General features: G+C 39.6%; 2 protein-coding genes across 5 annotated transcripts in view; both read left to right on the top strand.

The window, feature by feature from the left end:
* The first annotated feature begins 12460 nt into the window (after positions 1-12460).
* Positions 12461-17809, top strand: E(z) (histone-lysine N-methyltransferase E(z)). Of its 4 annotated transcripts, none has more exons than XM_025300153.1 (12): positions 12462-12763; positions 13141-13454; positions 13527-13778; positions 13849-14065; positions 14317-14340; positions 14545-14645; positions 14833-15013; positions 15088-15474; positions 15542-15832; positions 15977-16159; positions 16235-16400; positions 16469-17807. In XM_025300153.1, the coding sequence occupies exons 1-12, from the start codon at positions 12628-12630 to the stop codon at positions 16527-16529; spliced, it is 2313 nt and encodes a 770-aa protein (XP_025155938.1). In that variant the 5' UTR covers positions 12462-12627; the 3' UTR covers positions 16530-17807. The 4 variants fall into 4 exon arrangements, with proteins under 4 accessions (XP_025155939.1, XP_025155938.1, XP_019697550.2 ...); XM_011143116.3 differs by having other exon boundaries at positions 12463-12763; positions 15088-15462; positions 16469-16529; XM_025300154.1 differs by lacking the exon at positions 14317-14340 and having other exon boundaries at positions 12461-12763; positions 16469-17809.
* A 406-nt stretch (positions 17810-18215) lies between these two features.
* The window catches only part of Adcy2 (adenylate cyclase type 2 Ac76E), a 44339-nt gene continuing 40512 nt past the window's right edge, over positions 18216-22042 (top strand). Inside the window, exon 1 of the mRNA XM_011143118.3 lies at positions 18216-18919. Within this exon, the coding sequence (XP_011141420.1) occupies positions 18907-18919 (13 nt within the window). The 5' untranslated portion in view covers positions 18216-18906. The remainder of the gene's footprint in view (positions 18920-22042) is intronic.

The following is a 22042-nucleotide window of genomic DNA, read 5'->3' as shown; positions in this document are numbered from 1 at the left end:
GGCAGATATATTTTTAGATTAGAAATTAGCTAATGTCAGAGAGAAATAGAAGAGAGAGAGAGAGAGAGAGAGAACTAGCATATATTTTAAAATACAAATGATGAAATTGAAAGAGTTATCGAGAGAAATGATAAAATCTCTGGCAAAAGCCATCAACACGGAAAGATCGATCACACATTATGCGCGACAGAGCCGATTGGAAAATCGCTAATCACCTGTAGCGTGTATAACCGGAAGACAATCAACTTCAGATGGTTTTATCATACAGTTCAAGAAGACAATCAATTTTGAGAATCGTAAAGACGTAAAAAGGAAGAACACGCATCTACCATATTTTCAACTTGCTCTTATGGAACGACGTTACCGTCACCGCGTTTCGTCGTCGGAAGAAGAACGCTTTCAAAAGATAACTTTCAAAGAACTGAGTTCCTTCGATTAGCGCCTTTCGAGATCCGCGGATACCTCGTGAGTATTCGCGGTGATTTTAGCGATAAAGGTGTACCTGTCAGCAAGTGTCAGACGACATTTGCAACCGAGTACAATATAAAGAGAACGAAGAGAGAATGTAAGGAGAGACGTATAGAGGGAGTGAGAGATTATTTTTCGGCGATTAACTACGGTGATAGTGGCAGCCACGTATCTTGGTAACATGTATCCTGATGAGATGACGAGGGTCCATTTTTCCCGAAGCGAGGAAAATATCGACGAAAACGTCGACTGCGTCGAAGCGAAGCCCGATCGACATCCGCCGCCCACGGCGGCCTCATCTGGTTGATCCAGTCAGTGATTCGATCGGATTTCGTACGCGCTGATTCAAATATCGATACTAGAGGATCAACAATGCCTGCTTGATCCTTCCCATGTCGATGAGACACGTCCGAGATTCGTGTTTCCTGTTTCTGTTTAACACGTAGACACACGATTTGAAACGCAAGATCGTGATTAACATATAATCCTGAGTCGTATATCGAGTCGAATTTTATTTCATAAAACTTTTGGGAGGAAAAATTCCATTTTTTTATCCGGCTAATTTTATCGATCGCGTGTGCGGGGGAAAGCGCGGCGGCGCTTTAAATTTATCTTGAAAAAGAAAATCTTCACGTATGTAAATGCATATTTCTAAAAATATTCTATCTATATTGTGGTTCGTTGCAAATCGTAAACCGCGTTGTCACGAAAAAATCGCAGGTTGTAGAACAAAAAAAACTGTCAACACCTAAACTTTCATCTGTGAACTGTGAAAATTTTGGAAAATTCTTTTAGACACAAAGCCCGCGTCCAGCCAAAAGAGCGAAAAAATAGGGAACGCTCGAATCGCACGGAGTGCCTCGATCGATGTTAATTGCTTTAACTATATAACGGTAGACAATCGTTCCGAGGCTCGCTGGCCGAGCCGTCGGCAAAAAGAGCAATTTAGCGAGGGGGTGGCGAGACGAGCGGACTAGACGGCAGTGTAACTTTGCAGCCAACTTGAATAATAACCAACCAACCAGAAACTCGGTGTTTTAGAAGTCGCACAATTTTTGTAGCTCGTAGACTGATAGCGGGACATATATATAGGCGGATTCCCTCGACGTTTCTCAGATCTAATATCGACGTCCCGTTTCCGCGCGGCATCCCGAGGATCATGACGGTTCCGCGAAGCGAATCGATTTAATTGTCGCGATCGGCCGCAGAGTGCGGCCAGTGACAAAACGTTTTACGCGCGAAATTTCAACTTCGAGCTTAACCAGCGGCTTCGTAGCACACACGGTGATCCTCGGGGCGCGTTATTGTGAATGTTTAAATCCCACAGTGTCCCGCGACCGGGTTAGGTAGGAATTGTCCAGGATTAATTGCGCTTACCCCGCCCGAGTAATTAGCGATAGGTGATAAACGTGATAATACCATATAGAATTAATTAATGGCACCCTCACGATGATCCATAAATTACGTCTAACGAGATTGAAGCTTACGGATTTATTATTATAATCGAGTGTGGTGTGCGCGCGCGCGCGCGCTTATACGTGCGCGAAGGAGGAGAAACGCGGCGATATCCTAACAATAAGTTAAGCGATGTAACGTGTGCGTGTATAGCGGTAATCTCACGGCGTCAAGATCGACCGCCCGCGAGACATGCGTACATGCACATCTATGTATATATACATGTATCGTTTAAATACGTGTATAACAATACAGTGTAATAATATATAGCGTATCTATGTATATCGATATGTAGATACGTGTTATATGTGATTACGATTTGCGAAAACAAAAAAAAAAGAACTGTAAACGAAGGATAATCAAAATATGTACATGTGTTTAAACGATAATGATAATACGGTAATGATAAGGATAATACGGTGTCGCTGTCCCATATCATTAAACTCGGTGTTAAACGACGTAGATGTTTAAGGGATGTCAACGAAAGTGCAATCGAAGATTTATTTTCGCAAGTCGACGTCGAAACGAAATTTTTAACGACGATATATACACGTTGCAATTTTCACTTACGATTGCATTATTAATCATTGTTTCATCTCTCGCGTGTATTCTCATTGATTGTGCTCTTGTTTGTAAAGGTCGAATCTAAAATAGCAAAAGGTTTTGACTTCTTGCGAGAACTTTCGTTCATTCGAGGCCCGAGTAATTAGGACGTCTTGCGACTAAGATTCCTTGGTAATCTCTGAGAAAACGGAAGACTTAATTGCGAACGAAAAGACGTGCAAAGCGGAATCGCGAGTGCCCGAGCACACGAAGAAAGTAACTTTTTAACGTAAAACACAGAGCGTGGAGGCAGTGTGGCCGAAGAGACACTTAACTATGGTTGTGCTGTTCACACTTCTTGTCGATATAATCGCTTCTCATCGGTCTCTCGCCACGAACGGCAAATTACGTGTCTTACCGCAAGAGTCATAACGAGACGGTTGTGCCTTTGCGAGGGCTAAGTCAGACGTATCGCGAAAGACGATCGTGTTCCCACGAAGGGAAGTCTATAATTGGCCTAGAAATATATCCGAACGTCACGAATACCGCGAGCAGCCTGAATTCGAATTGCCGCGTTACCATCCACGAACGAAATATAAAATATTTAATGTATAATATTTTGAGTTGTAAATTCTTAATGATACCTTATATTCGATATAAGGGGCTGTTACATAACATCTCGAATACTCGAATATGAGTTAATGAAAAATAACTACTTACACATTCGAAATCGTCGATTCATTTTCCGTTACGAAACGTAATGGGCTACATTTGAGGTGTAAAAGCAAAAGGAAGCAACAACCTCAAGATAATCGTAATGAACTATCGTAACTAGACAGTACAAACGTGGACAAATATCGAGAACGAAACGAGATATTCGTGGCAAGGGTAAAAGAGAGTCGAGGTGAAACTTTCGGCGAGAGAGAAAATGAGAGAAAGAAAACGAATTAATTCTCGTGCGGACGCAACATTCGTTGTGCGTGCGAATCTTCGTCGAAAGTTTCCTCATACGAAGATTATCGCATGGACAATCCTCTCGTACGGATGCAATTATCTACTTTAAAATGGAAGACTTCTCCTTCGTAAGTAGCTGAGCGCGTTCTAGGCACGTTTTCTACTAGCCTTCAAAGTGACCTAATACTACCGTTACTGCTACTACTATTACTACTACGATTGCTATTTAACATTATCGACAACATAATTACTGTTACCACTATTCGACGCTTCTTATTCTCTCTTGTGACTATACTACTATAAATATTACTACTAAATATACACAGCACTTGCAAGATCAAGAGAATCAAGAGAATCTACACCTTATAAGGACACTAGTTCCAATTCATTAACGTCAACGACTTGACCGCAACGGTCAAGTTAGAAATAACGCTTTGCTCTCTGAATTATCGTTTTACGATTAGTCAGTTGTATCAGATGCAGCGTCGTCTACGCGTTTAAGGATGTCAAAAAAATCCACACGAAAGTAGCGCAATAAATTTTCAAAAAGTATCAAGAATAGGACTTTTATATTCTACGAGATATTAGCTTTTCTATATATTACCGTGGATTAATCGTGGAAAAAAAAAATACTTTCAGATACATTCAATTTAAAGAATATTAGAATGGAAACGATTAAATTTTCTCTCGAGATAAGATGCATATATCAGTGCGTTTGATTAGAAATTTAAACATCAAAACAATATTGCTAATCTAAAGAAATTTAATATTCTAATTATATCGCTAATTAGAGAGCAAAGAGTTAAACTGCTCACGTTACACGCTATGCTTCATACTTCTCGCGTGTTTCTGAGTCTTCTGATAGCCGACGAGGGGCTCAAGCTTGTTGTCTTACAATGAATCTAGACGCACTTGAATAGAGAGAAATTGCGATTTTTTCTACAATATACACCTACAATAGCACCTTGAAACTGGAGCGTGACTCGAGTCTGCCTCACACTATTTTAACGTCTACGTCTACTCATGTACGACGAACATATATATTACACTCATACACATACATCCAGCTGAAAACACACACGTATACACGATCACACGTGTACCTATTACATTATACGTTATATATCAACCTTGACAATCGAAAGCTAGTAATTCAAGTTTGCGCTATGAACTTCTATGAACGATAAATATATCGTACTTACTACAATTCGTACCACGGGCCGTGTGTAAAATAATCCTAGAGACGAGCACACGTCGGTGAACTATTGCATAACTGTACATTCGATATGTATTATATATCGTCACGATTGATCAGTCGCAGGTAAGAAGGTTTCTAGAGTAACTAGAGGCAAGTGATTATCTGACTACCGAAATGGAAATAATTAGCGCGACTGGTTGCCTCGTGGAGAACATTGTTAATTAAGAGTTACAAAAGCAACGGTCTCCTCCCGTACATATCTGTGTTGTACTCGTTCTAACATCTAATTGTAAGTGTCAGGGACAATCTCACGGGAATTGCACGTTAGTTCACGTGAATCAAACATAAGCGGCACTTTTCCGGCCTGCGTGGAAGCGGAAAAGCAGGCTCGCGTCTCGATGATGCGAATCGATCCCCCGTTCGTTTGGAAATTTATCATAGGTCTGTGTGATTTGGCAAATGAAAATAGTAGAATGGAGTGCGAAGTCCATGTTACACGGACGTACAGAATCGAGAGAGTCGTATAGTCGCGTTTCAACGCACGATCGGAAACATCGCGCAAGGGAAAGGAAAGAAACAGCCACTTGTCGATTGTAGCCCTTTCCCTTTCGCTTACTACTTACGATCGCGATCGTGAATGTCATAATTTCCATCCCTGATCGGCCTAAAATCACGTTCGAACGTATCGCGAACGACGGACCGGACGGGCCCGAAGGGCGCGTCCACCCACATGTACACACACACACACGCACACACACATATGCACGAATGCTTAATTCTCGTAGATACGCGATTAATTGTTACATACGTACGCCTAAGTACTAATCGTTGAAACCGGTGATTTACGTGTAATACGTGTAATTAAAGCGAAGCGAATGCGGGCGGTTTCGAGAGATGAGTGGAAAGGCGAAAAGCGGAAACCGAGACGGACGTACGTGAGAGATCTTAAACGAGTTACAATAACATTCGGGACCCAAAAACGATTTCGCCCATAGAACACCATTAGGGACTGATAATTAGATGTGCTTAGCGTTATAACCACCTTGCAGAGTTATTAATTATTAAAGCCGACTAAAGCGATCCTCTGGTCGCTCCCGATGTGTCCCCCTTTACAATTGTAGGAGCAAGTGCACCCACCTTAGTCTCGATTAATCTTCTTCTCACTTTCTACGGTACTCTGTCGTTATTGCACCGCGACATGACTCAAGATTCCACGTACCGAAGCAATCGGACTGTCCTTTCCGACATTCTCCGGATTTCGTCTTTCTCATGTATCACTGTCGCTAATGACTGTAGATACACACAATAGGACTTAGCGATAAACGCGCTAAGAAATTCTGCCATTTTCTCATCAGCCATAGGAATGGCAGTTTAAAAGAAGAGAGTTTCGCGAGTGTACAGCACGCTGATACCTCTCACGATCGTGGCACATTATGAGCTGTCAAGCTTAAGGATTTACACGGTATATTCGCGAAATGCAATAGATGATGCGTGTCACGCACCTGTAAGAATCGCGATGTTCGCTCATTCTAAAACGAAAATTATCAAACTCTGTCCTCTTTTGAATATCGACTGTTATCAATTAATATTGATAACCACGTTCGCTTTTGTCATGCACATGAGGAATTTTTACACGTTGCGCATATTTTGAAACATCTACTAAAAAATTCGCAACTACGAGCCATTGATCTCAGAGTATAAGCGTATCTTCCAATAGAAACATACGATCTTAATTTGTCATACATCTCAATACGAAAGATCTAGCTTTATACGAATGACATGCAAATGGCTGACAATGTGCCGAAGATCGGCGGAGAGTATCGGAGAGTATCAGCGCAAAAAGAAACATATTACGGCCTTGTAAAATCTTGTATAAAAAAAAGGGCGCAAGCGTTTCGGCGATTCTTCTCGCTTTGTCATTAGAATTATTAGAGACTTTAGGATTCTTACAATTTGTGAATGATCATCGCGCGTGCGCGCATGCGCATTTCCACGAAGAAGGCGGTTCGCGAGAGAGAAAGAAAGAGAAAGAGAGAAAAAAGTCGCGACGTAACGAAAGGGACACCCTTAACGTAGTTAAAAAGACGTAGGTACGATTACGTGTCGTCATATACCGAATTCAATGTGATGTTCCCTGCATGTTGAGTGTTGATCGTCGCGCATGTGGATTAGAATCACAGCGTGTGGTAGAAATTTACGGGTTAATCGAGTACGAATAATTAGCGGTTAAGTGAGCTGCGATCTACTTTCTATTGGTTCCGCGGCATTAGCGATTACGTGGTGCTCTTGATTGAATTAAATGATTGAACGTCGACTCGTCGACAATGCGAGGAAATTATCGGGTCGATATAGTGTCGAGAACTGCGAGATGCCCCGGGATTTAAGAGAATGATTTCAGAGTTCAACAGTAAAGAGAAAAGACGGAAATGGTCAATCGGATTCCTCTCTTACATAAGGTATCAAAAAAAGATAAAAGAAAAGAGAAAACAACTCGCTTGAATGAATCACGCAATCTGATAATTCAATAGATAATCGCTTCATCATCATTTTCCCAGAAAAACTTTCAACAGTAAAACACTCGAGAACACTTCTCGGTAATAAAGCTCTCAACTCTTACGCTTAGCGCTGAATGAGAAAATAAATGTAAAAAAAAAATTATCTCAAAAGTTCCTCGCGATCGATGAATCGAAGTTTTCCTACTAATTGATTAACTGATTTAAGCTTTAATTAATTAGTTATCGCCGACAGATGTGAACGAGGAGGAGGACGAGCGAGCTCTTGTGTGAGTTGCTCTCTTTCTTTTTCCCTCTTCCTCGTTCGTATCGTCGAAGAAGAAATCCACGCGTAGGTATCTTATATAACTTCTAGAACATTTTCTACAAAGGATAATCGTCAACAAATGGACTTTTCTATTCTAAAAGTATTGACGGACGACCTAGCGCTAGACGCGGTCACCGTTGAAAGAGACTTCGAAGTTTATGTCCATTTCGCGATAGCTTTCACTGTCTCGTGATGTTTTATTATCACACGTACTTAAACGTCTTATTTCACTGTAGAGAGAACACGTATACATTGCACTAGGTATACCTTACTATAATGGATGGAATATACTGGGTTGTTGCTGCGTATATTTGGTTATATCGTTAATGGTTTTTGATCGATGGCGAATCGATGGACGAAAAGAAGAGAAATGTACGGGTTGTGATTAAATAATGACATATAGCGATTAGACTAGACACTTTGATTCATTTCTCCCGTGGAAAGTCATATTTTTCTACGTATCGGAAGTTCTATTATAGCGAGTTACTTAGACACGTGTACGTATCTATCGAGGAAGTAATGGGAAGAGAACCACCTGCGAGACCTGCGCGAAAGCAATCACGAGTACCTTCGATTGGCCAACGATAAAAAAATTGTTAATAAATATTTATTATATAGCATGTGCTTCATATTTCAGAATTAATTTGTGAAAGATCAAAATTACGAGCGCGATGTGTTCGATCATATTAAAGAACGATGCGATGCGCAAAAAAGGACGAGATACGAGAGACATATAAAAACAAGGAGTGCCAGAATGATAAAACGTGCAGCTCGCTTTATGAAAAAAACACTTGTAACATAAATGAATAAAAAGATAAAAGAGAAGCCGAATAGTCGACTTCTATCTGCCTCTTGTTAAACTTTTAGCGCCAGTCCGTATGCAGCAAATATTTATCAAATATATTGTCAAAAATTATTTATTTAAAAATAATTTTGCTTAAATTCTTTTATCAAATTTTCGAATAATTCGTTGTATAACCGCTTATAAATTTGTAAAAAATTTCTGTACCAGGAAAGAAATGTTTGGTTCCAATTTGTTCCAGAAAGTTTAAAACCAAAATTTAATTTAAGTTATATATGTCGCTTATCCTCTTACATGTCGGACGTCATGTGTATTCGTGTATCGAATGATACTAACAAACAACAGTGATATAGGACTGAAAAATGAAGTTTTCCTCGGAGGCGAGGAAGTCGAATAGTTTTTGTATAAAAAGTTTAAAGTTTGCGAAAGAAATCTGCTTCTTCCTTCGCGAATGGGTCTTCGGGTCTCTTCGTTCCAGTTGCAATCTTTACGCTTTTATCCCCTTTTTCTTTTTTTCTTTCATCCAAATCCTGGACCATCACATCAACTGTTTCATTATGTAGGAGATGCGAAGACGAGTGCAAATGGAACGAGCGGACTTTCTGACAGCGACGATGGATTTGAAAGATGACTGAATTTTTGTAGTACGCACGATGTTTTCGCGCTTACGCACGAACGAGGGTAGTCCCAGAAGTACCTGACCTGACGTATAGATAGCGGTTGTTGCTTGAAAAGAATGACTATGGTAGAAAGTACCAACCTTATAAAGCTTAAGTTTGAAGTTTGACGACGCTACGTTGTTTAGTATTTGTTTGGCAGCCATCAATAGTGAACGCTCTCGAAGTGAATTTGTAAACATGGAAAAAATTGGTCATCGTTATGTGATACAATACTTTCATTTGAAAGGTCTCAGTCCAATCAATATTAAAGCGGAGCTAGATTCTACTCTGGGGGAGTCTGCTCCTTCGTTTACAACAGTAAAATATTGGGTGGCAGAGTTTAAACGAGACCGTACGTGCTGCCAAGACGAACATCGCAGTGGTCAACCACATGAGGTGACCACGCCAGAAATGGTGAAGAAAATCCACAAAATGGTATTGGATGACCGTCGACTGAAAGTGCGCGAGTTAGCAGACGTGGTATTAGGCATTTCAAAAAGTGCTGTACATCGCATATTGACTGAAAATTTGGACATGAGAAAGCTGTGCCGCAAGATGGGTGCCGCGATTGGAACAAAAACAGCGTCGTGAGGATGTTTCAATCGAGTGTTTGGCGAAGTTTCGCAGCAATAAAGCCGAGTTTTTGCGTCGATTCATAACCATGGATGAAACATGAGTCCATCACTTCACACCTGAGATGAAGGAACAGTCAAAACAATGGACCAAGGTGGCTTGATGGCTATTTTGAGGAGCTCGACGATTTTCCCACTACAAAAATAGGAATATCGAAGCTATTGAACATCGCTGGGAAAAGTGTATTGAGCTAAAAGGAGACTGTGTAGAGAAATAAAGATATTTTTTCCCAAATTTTTTGTGTTTTCTTTGTTAGGTCAGGTACTTCTGGGACTACCCTCGTATCTGTGCATGCGTATATATATGATGGAAACTCTCACTACGAGTCTCGATTTCTCTGTCCATCTATTCTTTCTCGAAAAAGTTTGCGAATCTGTATAAATTCCTCTCACTTCGTTAACTTTCTTCCCTCGTACACATACGTACACGCAGACACACGCATAAACACGAAAACAAGAATAATGGTGTATAAAAATGAACGTTAGGTAAATATAAACGTGACAGAAATGGAATTAAAATTGCTGCTCATTCCTGTAATTACCAGCGATTGTTCTGTTCTCATGTAAAGCACCGAAATAATAAATGGTATTTTTTGTCGACGTAATCTTTGTTTTCATAAGAAACTACCCTTTCTCAAGATATTCTCACGAAACAAGTCAAAGATATCCACAATTGTAGGAAATTTAGACGAGTCGTAAAAATTCAACAAAGCAACATATCAAACTGATTCTTAAAAATTCTTCTTTTTGCATATATTTAACGTTGTGTATTTAACGTTTGCGTCTAATTCAAACAGACGCAACTTTTAGTTGTGCAAATAAGTATTTTTGATATGGCAAGCGTGAATTTATTATTTATGGTTGCGGTTCATCGAAATATTTATTTATTTCTTAAGTATTGTTATTTGAACTTTTTTTATTGTACCTCTTGTTCGGCAAATATCATTAAAACATTAAACATAAACGTCCATTAAAAGAATCAGAAACATCATGTATAATAAGTGATCTTACCCTGCAAATATGTAGAGACCTGGGAAGATAGAATCGTTGCACACGGCTCGAAGCTCGGCTTCCTTCCATCTTGGCTTCCCGATTCCACATCCTGTCCCAAGCTGCTTCGTCGTAATATCCTGGATACTTACTCGTCCTACTGAAATAAATACTCTCATAAATACGATAAAGAAACATGTTGTTTAACGCAATGTCAAGGAGAACACGATTAAACATCGTTTCAAAACATCGCGGACCTTCAGGCGGTTCAAACGCGCTCGCACTCATCGCATACTTTTCGAGTCTTTTCGAAACAGCGAACGACATATATACACGAGCAGAGCTCACTTTCCGTATTTCCGACCGCATGATAATTTCGAACGTGTGAGCAAATGAATCTCACCTTCGGCTAGTTGAAACAGCGGATAATACGGAGCGACTTTCCAAGCCTGCCTTTTGCCGCGCAGCCATTACGATGGTTGAGATTTTTGAACAGCCGTTACGTGCAAATTGAGATACATGGGCTGACATCATACGGCAAACTCGCGAACTTCTCTCCCCAATGAAACTCCCAACGGTCCATGCCGCGAAATATTCACTTTCGGCCTTCTTTTGTTCGTGGAATTTTGCAATTCTCAGCGAGAATTCGCGACCTTTGTCGATGAATCAGGTAATAGGAATAGGGTAAAATGCAGCAATTTGAACTCTGGACTATCGTAACGCAATCGATGTACCAAATTCCCACTAATACCTCGTCTACAATAGAAGTCGTAGAGTCGTAAGTCGTAGAAATTGACCAATCATAGTCCGGTAAGAGAAAAATAATCTACCGCGATTGGTCAATTTGTACGACTTACGACTCTATGACTTCTATTGTAGACGAGGTATTACATTTCTCGAGGAGTGTGTCGTGAGATATTCGCTTTCGGAGACATTACCTAACAACATCCTATCGTACATACTTACTTTCAGCACTCCTGATGACGATCATTCGTGTGCGAGATTCATTCTGGCTGGAATGACGCGATGTGCGGAACAACATCTCAAATCCGCAGCGTCTCGTCGAGTCGTCGCATCTGCTGGATAACTGCTGTACAGTCGCGGCTACGCGATTGCGATTCTCGAATTTGCGAAGTATCGATACGGAGAGCTGGCGCCATCTCGCTAGTTGCACGGTTCCTAACCGCGTGTTCCGAAGCAGCGCAACGTATCGGGAATGAATATTAAGGTAAACGGCATTATTACGAAATAATCATTATTCAATTGCTATGTCAGAATCACGATGTACGATCCCTTAAAGACTTGTCGCGATGAGAATATAAAGAATTATAAATGTCACTTGAACGCGTCGATTCATCAACGTTCTACATCAGCACAATTTTCACGTGTAATCGCCCCGTGTCTGTTACGTTTTCTCATTCGTTGAAAATGAAACAAGCGAACGAGTGCTGAGAATATCGAAACTTACGACGACGTTCATTTTAACGTATCAACAGGCCTACGCGACTGCTATTAAACACGATATCTTTTCAGATACTAGCAACCGATGTCGATCGCATCACGTGAGAACAATAGAGTCATACTGATAAAATAGAAGAACAGTATGCGCTTCCTCTTGTCGGCAAGATTCGACTGTTTCGGTGTTGGGGTAAGTTTGCATCTCTTTTCACATTATAGTTTGTAATGACGCGTCGAATTGAATCGCTGATATTAGCCGCAGGATATTGTTATGATATTAAACATATATTACCCAATATTTACCCAATATGTTATTATTAATAAACGCAATCGATCTTTAATAATGTCCTATAAATGTTATCGACGAGCAAGAGTCGCGGTGCAGCAGGTGCAATCGATACAAATCTCCTCAGCTGCACTTTCTGTACCTCCATGAAATTTTCCTCTTACTCTTTTCCATCCATCTCTACATATATAGTTATTTCGTTTCAAATACAAAAAATGCAACATGGTACAGCTGGAAGGAACATATCTCTTCTACTGAATGGCGGTACTGAATCGTATCGTCGTCGGCGCGTACTCGCGGTTTGACGCGGCCATTGACGACGGTTTTATCGGAGCTGTTACGCGGTTTGTGTGTCTATCGTGATGTCAAAGGCAAAAGTTTCGGCGGAATGGAGGAAACGAGTGAAATCGGAATATATGCGTTTACGGCAAATGAAACGCTACAAGCGTGCGGACGAAGTCAAAATCGCGTGGAACCAGAATCACAAAACTATGACGGGCAAGTTGCGTTCTCCCGCTCTCCTCGTTGAAATTTTACAGCTCCTAACCTCTACATATGTTCCATTTTTCTTTCTCGAATAATCCCGACTATAAAGAGATTATTTCTCCATTTATTGCATAAAACGATGAAAAACTAAGACAAATCTATGCAATATTACATTTACCCACTTTAACCATGTGATTTGAAAATATTTTTGCTTGAATACAATTTTTCAATGCCATTTAATCAATTTAAATTCTAGGACTTTATATTTTAAATAACTACTTTAATCTATTTTCCTCCACTCATTTTATGAGCTGAATAATTAAAATCAGTACATAATTTCTGCTTACAACTTTGTGCTACAACTATGTTTAAGTATATTTATTGATTAGAACTTCTTATGGCTGAACAAAAACGTTGGGCCGATGGAAAGGCCATGTGGTTAGCTATGCAAGACATTCCACCTCATCTTTCCTGTATGAAGAAAGCAGAGGTTACTAGTTCAGATGGTGATGTGCAAACGTGTCCTGTGAAAATAATTAATGCGGTAACTCCTATACCAACTATGTATACGTGGGCACCCATTCAGCAGAACTTTATGGTAGAAGATGAAACTGTTTTACATAATATTCCTTACATGGGTGATGAAATCTTGGATCAAGATGGTACTTTTATCGAAGAGCTTATCAAGAATTATGATGGAAAGGTATATAAGGCAACTTATATTAATAATTAATAATAATAAAAAATTTTATCAATATTAATTTTGTGGCTTTAGGTTCATGGTGATAGAGAAGCTGGTTTTATGGATGATTCCATCTTTGTTGATCTGGTGAATGCACTGGTAAATTATGAAAAAGAAGATAAAGAAAAGGAACAGACAAAAAAGGGAAAGGAACCTCTGAGAGAAAAAGATAATCAAAAAGAAGATGAAAAAAAGGATATTGAAGGAAGATCTGAAATAAAAATAGAGAAGATTGAAAATGGAAAGACATTAACTGTTCCATTCCCATCAATGCATATATTCAATGTAAAGCAGTTAGTCATATACATAACACTTCAATATAATTCTGGAACAGCTTTAGAATTATTATTTTTAGGCAATATCAAGCATGTTTCCTGACAAAGGCAGACCTGAGGAGTTGAAAGAAAAGTATATTGAATTAACAGAGAGATCAGATCCAAATGTCTTGCCTCCAGAATGTACGCCTAATATAGATGGTATAAATGCAAAAAGTGTGCCCAGGGAACAGACAATGCATTCCTTTCATACTTTGTTCTGCAGAAGGTGCTTTAAATACGACTGTTTTTTACATCGTAAGTATATATCATAATAATGCAGTCTATCTAATTATTCCAGTTGTATTTTGTGAAGGCATAAAGGATAATATTATATTTAACGATAATAGAGAACAGAATGAGATATAATGAAATTAGAGATAAAATGAAATTGAAATAACTGAGAAATAACTTCATTGAAATACAACTGATCAGTGTTGTTTATTTATAAGCGTTCTAAGTTGAATGTATATTAATTGCAATAATTTGTGATTCCTGATTTATCGTAGCAGCCAGGGGGACTTCGCCGCAAGGTAAAGAACAACATTGCATACAAAACTAATGCATTCGATCAAGAGCTTTTTTTTGTTTAGCACAGAGGCATCGTCAAGGGCTCATCCACAATCATATTTCATTCATCGTCCATCGCTGTGTCTACTAAATTTTTCTCCATTCAACTCATGCCGCAAGTCAGCCGAAAGAGTACATATATAGTGAACTTATAATATTGCTTGTAGGTCTCCAAGTTTGCCACCCGGGACCTAATTTATTGAAACGGAAAGGACCCGACTTGAAACCATTCTCAGAGCCGTGCGGAACGGAATGTTATATGCATTTAGTAAGTCGTGTGGTTTCACGTCAGTAAAATGCCACTTCAAAAATATAAACTTAATGTCGCAATTTTTTCTTGGCTGTATGTAATATTATATATAATATCAATAATATATATTTTTTTATAAGCTTTCATTTTATCGAACACGCAAGAACTTTTAAGACTGATATTCGATACCGTAATTTTTTTACAGGAAGGAATGAAAGAAAAACTGGCGGCACAAGCGGCAGACATCAAAGACGAAGAAGGTGACGAAAAGCGCGGTGGTCCTCCGAGAAAGGTGCGAAAGCAAGCGAGCGTTGATTCAGGAAATGAGGCGAGCAGTGAAGATAGCAATGATAGCAATAAATATAGTCAAGGAGGCAGTTGCCAAGGTTAATATATCACTTATCGTCGTAAAAACATTTCTCTAATGCAAGTCTTAACAGGTTGTTCCTGTTCAAATTAGATTTTAAGCAGAATGTTAATAAAGACACAAGATCGGAAGAAATGATTGAAGATCAAGCGCAGCCTGAGAACCAAACGCCTTTCACTCTGTTGGGTCTTGACAAACGAATTAAAATGGACAACAAGTTCACGTGGACAGGTTCCGAGCAGAGCTTGTTCCGTGCTTTACACAAGGCCTTTCCTGGTAATCCGTGTGCGTTAGCGCAAATCATGTTAACAAAAACATGCAAGGAAGTTTACGAATTTGCGCAGAAAGAAGCTTCGGACATTCCTGCTATAGAAAATCTCAAGGACTTCACACCGCCGCGAAAAAAGAAAAAGAAGCATCGGTTGTGGTCTATGCATTGCCGGAAAATACAACTTAAGAAGGACTCGGGTATGTTAAATGGTTAGTTTAATTTTATACTATCCCCTCTTCTTATTTTGCCTCTAATTCGTACGTTTCATTTGAATAGGTGCTAATCACGTGCACAATTTTGCACCTTGCGATCATCCCGGCCGTCAATGTGATAATTCATGCCCGTGTATACAAGCACAAAACTTCTGCGAGAAGTTTTGTCAGTGCAGCAGTGAATGCCAGAACAGATTTCCTGGGTGTAGGTGCAAGGCGCAATGCAACACAAAGCAATGTCCTTGTTATCTGGCCGTCAGGGAATGTGATCCGGATCTTTGCCAAACGTGTGGCGCGGATCATTTCCAAATTAATTCTATATCTTGCAAAAATGTCAGCGTGCAACGTGGTCTTCGTAAGTTCCAACAAATTTAATTTATTAGAATGAAAATCAGTATAATCTCAATGAGTAGAATTTTTGAAATATACTTTATACAAAAAATCCATCCACACAAAACTCAGAAACGGAGATTTTATATCGTTTTTTTTTTCCCCTTAGACAAACATCTTCTGATGGCGCCATCCGATGTAGCGGGCTGGGGAATTTTTTTGAAAGAATCAGCAGCGAAAAATGAATTCATCTCGGAATATTGCGGCGAAATTATCAGTCAAGACGAAGCTGACAGGAGGGGAAAAGTATATGATAAATATATGTGTAGTTTCCTCTTTAATCTTAACAATGGTAAGTAGAGATAGATATAGTGGTTAGTTAAATGTTGAAAAATAATAAAAATTAAAAGTTTTTGGTCGGTTTCAGATTTTGTTGTAGACGCTACACGGAAAGGAAATAAAATAAGGTTCGCTAATCACTCAATAAATCCAAATTGTTATGCGAAAGTGATGATGGTGAACGGTGATCATAGAATAGGTATTTTTGCAAAGAGAGCGATTCAGCCGGGTGAAGAATTATTTTTTGATTATAGGTATGTCGCCGTAATGTTTTGTTTAATTTATTAATTGCAAACGATTAAAATCATGCGATAATTTTCAGATATGGACCAACGGAGCAGTTAAAATTCGTCGGTATCGAGCGAGAAATGGAGTTTCTCTAATATATGTATATATATATATATATATATTATATAGACTTTTACGCGTATAAATGGTGCATCAAGCGAATACATACAGCTGAAAGGAATATTAGAAAGGAAATAAGCACTGCCTTGATTTGTATACCTCTCTATTTTTAATTAAATTTTACATCTTCATTTGTCTGCCCAATTCTGCAAAATTGTAGTAATAGAGATTGTTTGCACATATAGGTAAAGGAACTTTTTGAAATATGTTCAAGTTTCTTATGGACATCTCGAAACATAAAAATATCAAAGTAAAAATATACCTATACATGTTGTTGAATAAATAAAATGACTTCAAATAAAAATCGATTTGAATATATCTCAAAAAGTTCCAATTATATTTCGCCTTGATACCATTTGATATTTACTTTATTGTACATTTGATTGTTGTACAATGAATTTCTTACAGTTATGTGAAACATTATGTGAACTTATAATGATCGATAAGATATTATTTAATTTTAGTGTTATGATGCTTAACCATTGAGTTTATTGAGATTCGAGACATATTCGTACATATTCAACTCCTGTCCCTCTAATCGTGACCCGATATATTAACAAAAGAAAAAGATCATTCAGCAATATTCCAGTAATACTGCAAAACAAACAAATTCCAATAAGTCTTGGGATTTGAAGACTTATATATGTAGTATAACAAGTACCTGATGAGTGATCTCTCGATAGATAAATATTGCAGTTCATATATTAACACACTGTTTTGTGGTGAAAATGTCTATCAATCTCACTGAAAATTGTCATCTTTTAGCTGTATGTATGTGTGTCATTTATTAAAATGTATTTTACGAGGAAGGCTTTCTTCGTAATTCCACATATCCTTGTAACCTACTCCAATCCGCAATTCATAATCCTTGGAGCAAATATCTATGCAACGGCTTGCGCTAGCAGATATAATAAAGTACCCTCCTCGTTTATTATAACGAGTGTATATGATTTGCGCAGTTCGTTATCGTGGCTCGTGCAAGCATAATGAAGAAATTAATTACCTAATTACGCCGGTCGGCGATCTCGAAAGTGCACTTTAGAAGCTTACGGCTAATGTGGCTAATGGTGAAAATTACATGCACTTAATTTAGAACGCGTATGTGAACAAAACCAAAAATGATATCGTAAGAGAATTTGCAGATCCAATGAAGCTACCGTGAAAAGAACAAATAAATATTTTGTTGTACATATAAAAAGATGAAATGATGAAAAGATGATTAATTAAAGGTGAATATTTCTGAAAGGATTCTGTTGCAAAGAAAAGTAATTTTAGATGTTTTCTGTTCGAATATTTTACATATTTTTTAATATAAATCTTTTTATTGTTTTACTTTGTATTTTCATATCAAATAAAGACTAAGAATTCTATGAAAAATTAAAAATTTTATGACCTGATATCCTAACTTTTTTCTCAGATTTTTATGTGCCACGTAGTTCATGACATGAACGCAATCAACTGAAAATCTTGTGATTAAAAGAGGATTATTCGGCGATGCGACGAAGACGGATAAATGCGCGAATCCATCGAAATTGTAGCAGTTTCTCGACTGTCGTGTTTGGATCAAAGCGTCACAGACCATGAGTTTTCGCGCAGCTTACCATGGAGTTATCGCGAAGGGACTGTAGAAAAGCTTCTCAGCAGTCTCTCCGTGCAATTCGGCCACCAGTTGCGGGCTTCGCGGCCGCGAAAACGGTTGAGAGGATACTTTAGCGAGGATCAAATTGGAAGAGACGACTTACATAGTTGAAAAAAGAAACATCTTGAGAGTAAATTAAAGTTTCGATCACACTTCGGTATTCGATAATGCGTCAATTTGACGTTGACTGTTCAAGATGCTATTCGTGATTGATCTATGCTGCACAAAAGTTTGATTCCGCGAAGATTTCTCGCTGATGTGAGCCGCGATAATAATCACCGGCTTTCTTTCTCATAAGCGAGACGGAGGAACAAACGTAAGGACGAGCAAACATATTAATATGACACCTTTAAATGGGACTATGTACTTGGTGGCGACGGTCGTGGAAGTTCACGCGTTTAAAATTTAATTGGATCCGGGCACGGGCAAATATTTACACGCACGTATTGGATTCGCCTGCGATCTGCTCTGGGAAACCAATGTACGCTGGGACGGAACGATCGTCGGTTAGCGCGAGATCGCGTCGCGCTGTTGAACAGTAAATCCTGAAGATCCGAATTTGCGGTAAGGAAAGAAAACGCGCGCCCGATGCGGATGAGTATGTTGCGAAGAAGGTGAAGTGCATGAGAGGTGACGTCGCGCCGATGATACTCGACTCGGAGGAGGAAGCCAATTTGGATCGAGGCCAAGCCTGAGGGAATCTCGCCGCGGACATGGAGGAGGAAGGTAATGATAATTTCTGCCGTTAATTATTTATTAACAATTCCAATCGGATATCACTGATGGGGTGGCACGTGCAAATCTTGCAAAAGAATTACAAGCGTATTATTATTACAAAGCTGTTGCCGCGAGAATCATTTTGTTGTCGCATTTATTTTCCGAGCGTTTAAATTTGACGCTGCAAACGGTACTACGATATCCTCGCACCAGAGAGAACAAGTTTTATTGTTGAACTCTTTCATAAACACAGCTTGAAAAGGATTTTGTACGAAAGATTATTAAGATTAAAACTCATTTTAGATGATCTACAATTCGCGACAAAATTCAAGAGAATTCCACTTATATGAAAACGTTTAAAGAAACATATCTCTAAATTCTCAAATGTTCTGTGTTACGTGATATTACAAATAGAACGCTGTCCTGAATCTGTCGTGAATTATAGATCGTCTGAAACGCGTAAAGCTCAAAAATAAGACTCAACGTGTTTCCGGAAAAACTCTCGTGAATAAAAGCAAAGGTGGCGAAAAATTTAGCAGCAGCGACCTATTACGTACGTCGACGAGGTTACACTCGCATTAAGTTTACATGCAGACATGAAAGAATTACGCATCTCGTTTTCCCATTTAAGATTACGACCTACCATATATTTGTACCTCAACAGGACAATCGGGAACGAAAGCGCTCAATATATGCACGAAAGCGCGTCATATGAATATAATATTTTAACGCGGAGATTACAGAGGGGGCAGGTTTTTAATTGGCAACGCACGCTTACGGTGAAAAAATGCTTTTATCTTGCGACTTGATAGTCCACATGTGGAAAACACAATTTTTCGCTTTACGAGTGCAACTCAAAAGTACGAATGATGTAACGCACGTTCAACGTGACATAAGGAAATGAATATTTTGACATCACTTTATACAGAATATAAAAAGCGATGTTATTTTTATAAAAAATCATCTGCTGATGGGGCAGAAAGGTTCGCCAAATCACTTTGTGCATTTCCAGGAAACGAAAATATATTTTGCGAAATAACGCGCTGGCATTATTTTCAAGGCTTTCAACGATAATGATGCCGGCGGAGGAAGGAAGAGATGAGACTTTAGACAAATTCCTTTTTAATGTTTGTACACACTTTGTATATAGTGTGCGAGCGAGCGTCACATTTTTGCCACAGACTTTATTCGTAAGACGTTTGATAAACTTATTCTCGCGCAATCTAATAAAGTACGACCCACGAGAATATCTTTCGGCATATTTCATTAAATTACTTATTTACTCTCTAAATATGTGTGAATATATACAACAGCGTGTTGTATATACACGCTGTAAAAACATACTGACGGCAAAGAGGGAACTCGTGTAAATACGCCGATCTCGCAGGACCTTTAATTCCCCGTGGCCCTTTGATCCGTTACGTTCACGAGAACCACAAATGGCCTCTTTATTCCGCGAGGAACGAATCGCGAACATAAATTCGGTAGATTTAAAACGCGCCCACGACCGCGACCGTTCCGCGAGCTTTATCGATATCTCACGCCGGTGTTCCCGCGACATTCGTGAATTTCGGTCCTCCACCTCCGCGAGCGCGAGTTTCGTAATCACATCTACGTTGTATCGTCTTCCAAGTTTCATAATAGTGATTCTCGAGGAAACAAGGCTACTCGGCTCACATGTTGCTCTTCGAAGCGTACCTTACACCGCCGTTATTACCGCGGCATAAAAGGCATCTTCATCGGAAATAATATTTGCGTCACAATACGCGTCTTCGTTACGTCTCGCTCTTTGAGCACTAGCGACAAATAAGATTCTATTATTATTTCCGAAGCTCACTGTGCGGAAAATTTTTTTCGATCTGCCTCTTCGAGCCGGAAAGCCATCACAGAGCTTTGACTCACACTTGTCAAACATCAAACCTACGACCTACGTTTGTGAGATATGCATTTGCAAGGAGAAATGCAAATAATGCATTGCATAGCGATGGAGACTGACATATTTCGCTAGCATTCAATCGCGCACCATTGACAAGTTGCGGTTGCAACACATCATATTACATATGATGCAAAGTAATATAATGTGACACACTTTTTGGATACAATGAACGCAACGATCGAATGATTTACGTCTGTCGCGAATGGGCACACTGTGCACGCGACTATTCAGATATCTTCTTACGTACACATGTCGGAGATTAATCGATACATCGGGAACAGCTCATAAATTTTCAACGGACATCGTAGCCGCCGCGTGTTTCGGCTTACTGCTAATTTCGTCAGCGCGCGCGCGCGAAATTGACGACGACGGAGGTTCGGCGAACGAGCCAAGTTCCAAATGCTGCGAAACGCGGCCTGCGGCTTATTTTCATCCCATCGCCTCTCTTTATTAATCATCGCGCGCACCTGCGCAATAATAGCGAAGGAGGACCCTTCGCTGTTCGTTGCATTTCACGCAAATACCGAGCGCGTTCGCGGGCGGTTTATCCCGTCGTCATCGTCGTCATCGCGAAAATACGTAGTTTCGGTGACCGGCGGGTGAATGTGGTACCGAGGACGCACGTTCGAATCGTACGGCTGAAATCGGGAACGCTGGCTGTCGGCAGCTTCCGGTTAAATGCCGCTTTATGGCCGGACCGCGCGAAGCGAGTGCTTTTGTCCGGGTAAAGCTCTATATGTATGTATACGCTGGCTTAATCCTTTCCATTAAGCCCCCCTTGCCCTCGCTTTCACGCATGACCCCTTATCTCGCACAGTTCTCGCACAGTAGTGATGATAATAATAACAACAACAAGCGGTGAAACGGTGAACCGGCCGAAAGATACGGCCGGCACCGTTCCGGATTGTCCTGAATTTTTATTTAACACGATAGAGATTAATCGCTTGGATATACACACGCGTATAGTACCGTATAGTACCCGGAAGTACCGGATGTCCTTTTCGCTGCAGAATTAACGGAGGACCTACGTTAAGCGGATATCCGGTGACTTCGCGGCGCTGCGTGTGTCAAGGTGATTAGTTTTAATCATGTTGAGCAAAAATTCAGGGCGACTCGCAATAATGCCGCTCCTTACGCTTAATGTAATAGTGATAATACTGTTGAATAATATTGCGGCTTATGGTTCTCCAATTTCG

This window comes from Harpegnathos saltator, unplaced genomic scaffold, assembly GCF_003227715.2.
Source record: "Harpegnathos saltator strain DR-91 unplaced genomic scaffold, Hsal_v8.6 scaffold33, whole genome shotgun sequence".
In the NCBI taxonomy this organism is placed as follows: Eukaryota; Metazoa; Arthropoda; class Insecta; order Hymenoptera; family Formicidae; genus Harpegnathos; species Harpegnathos saltator.
The sequence above is the reverse complement of the archived record's forward strand: the minus strand, read 5'-3'. Positions and strand labels throughout refer to the sequence as shown.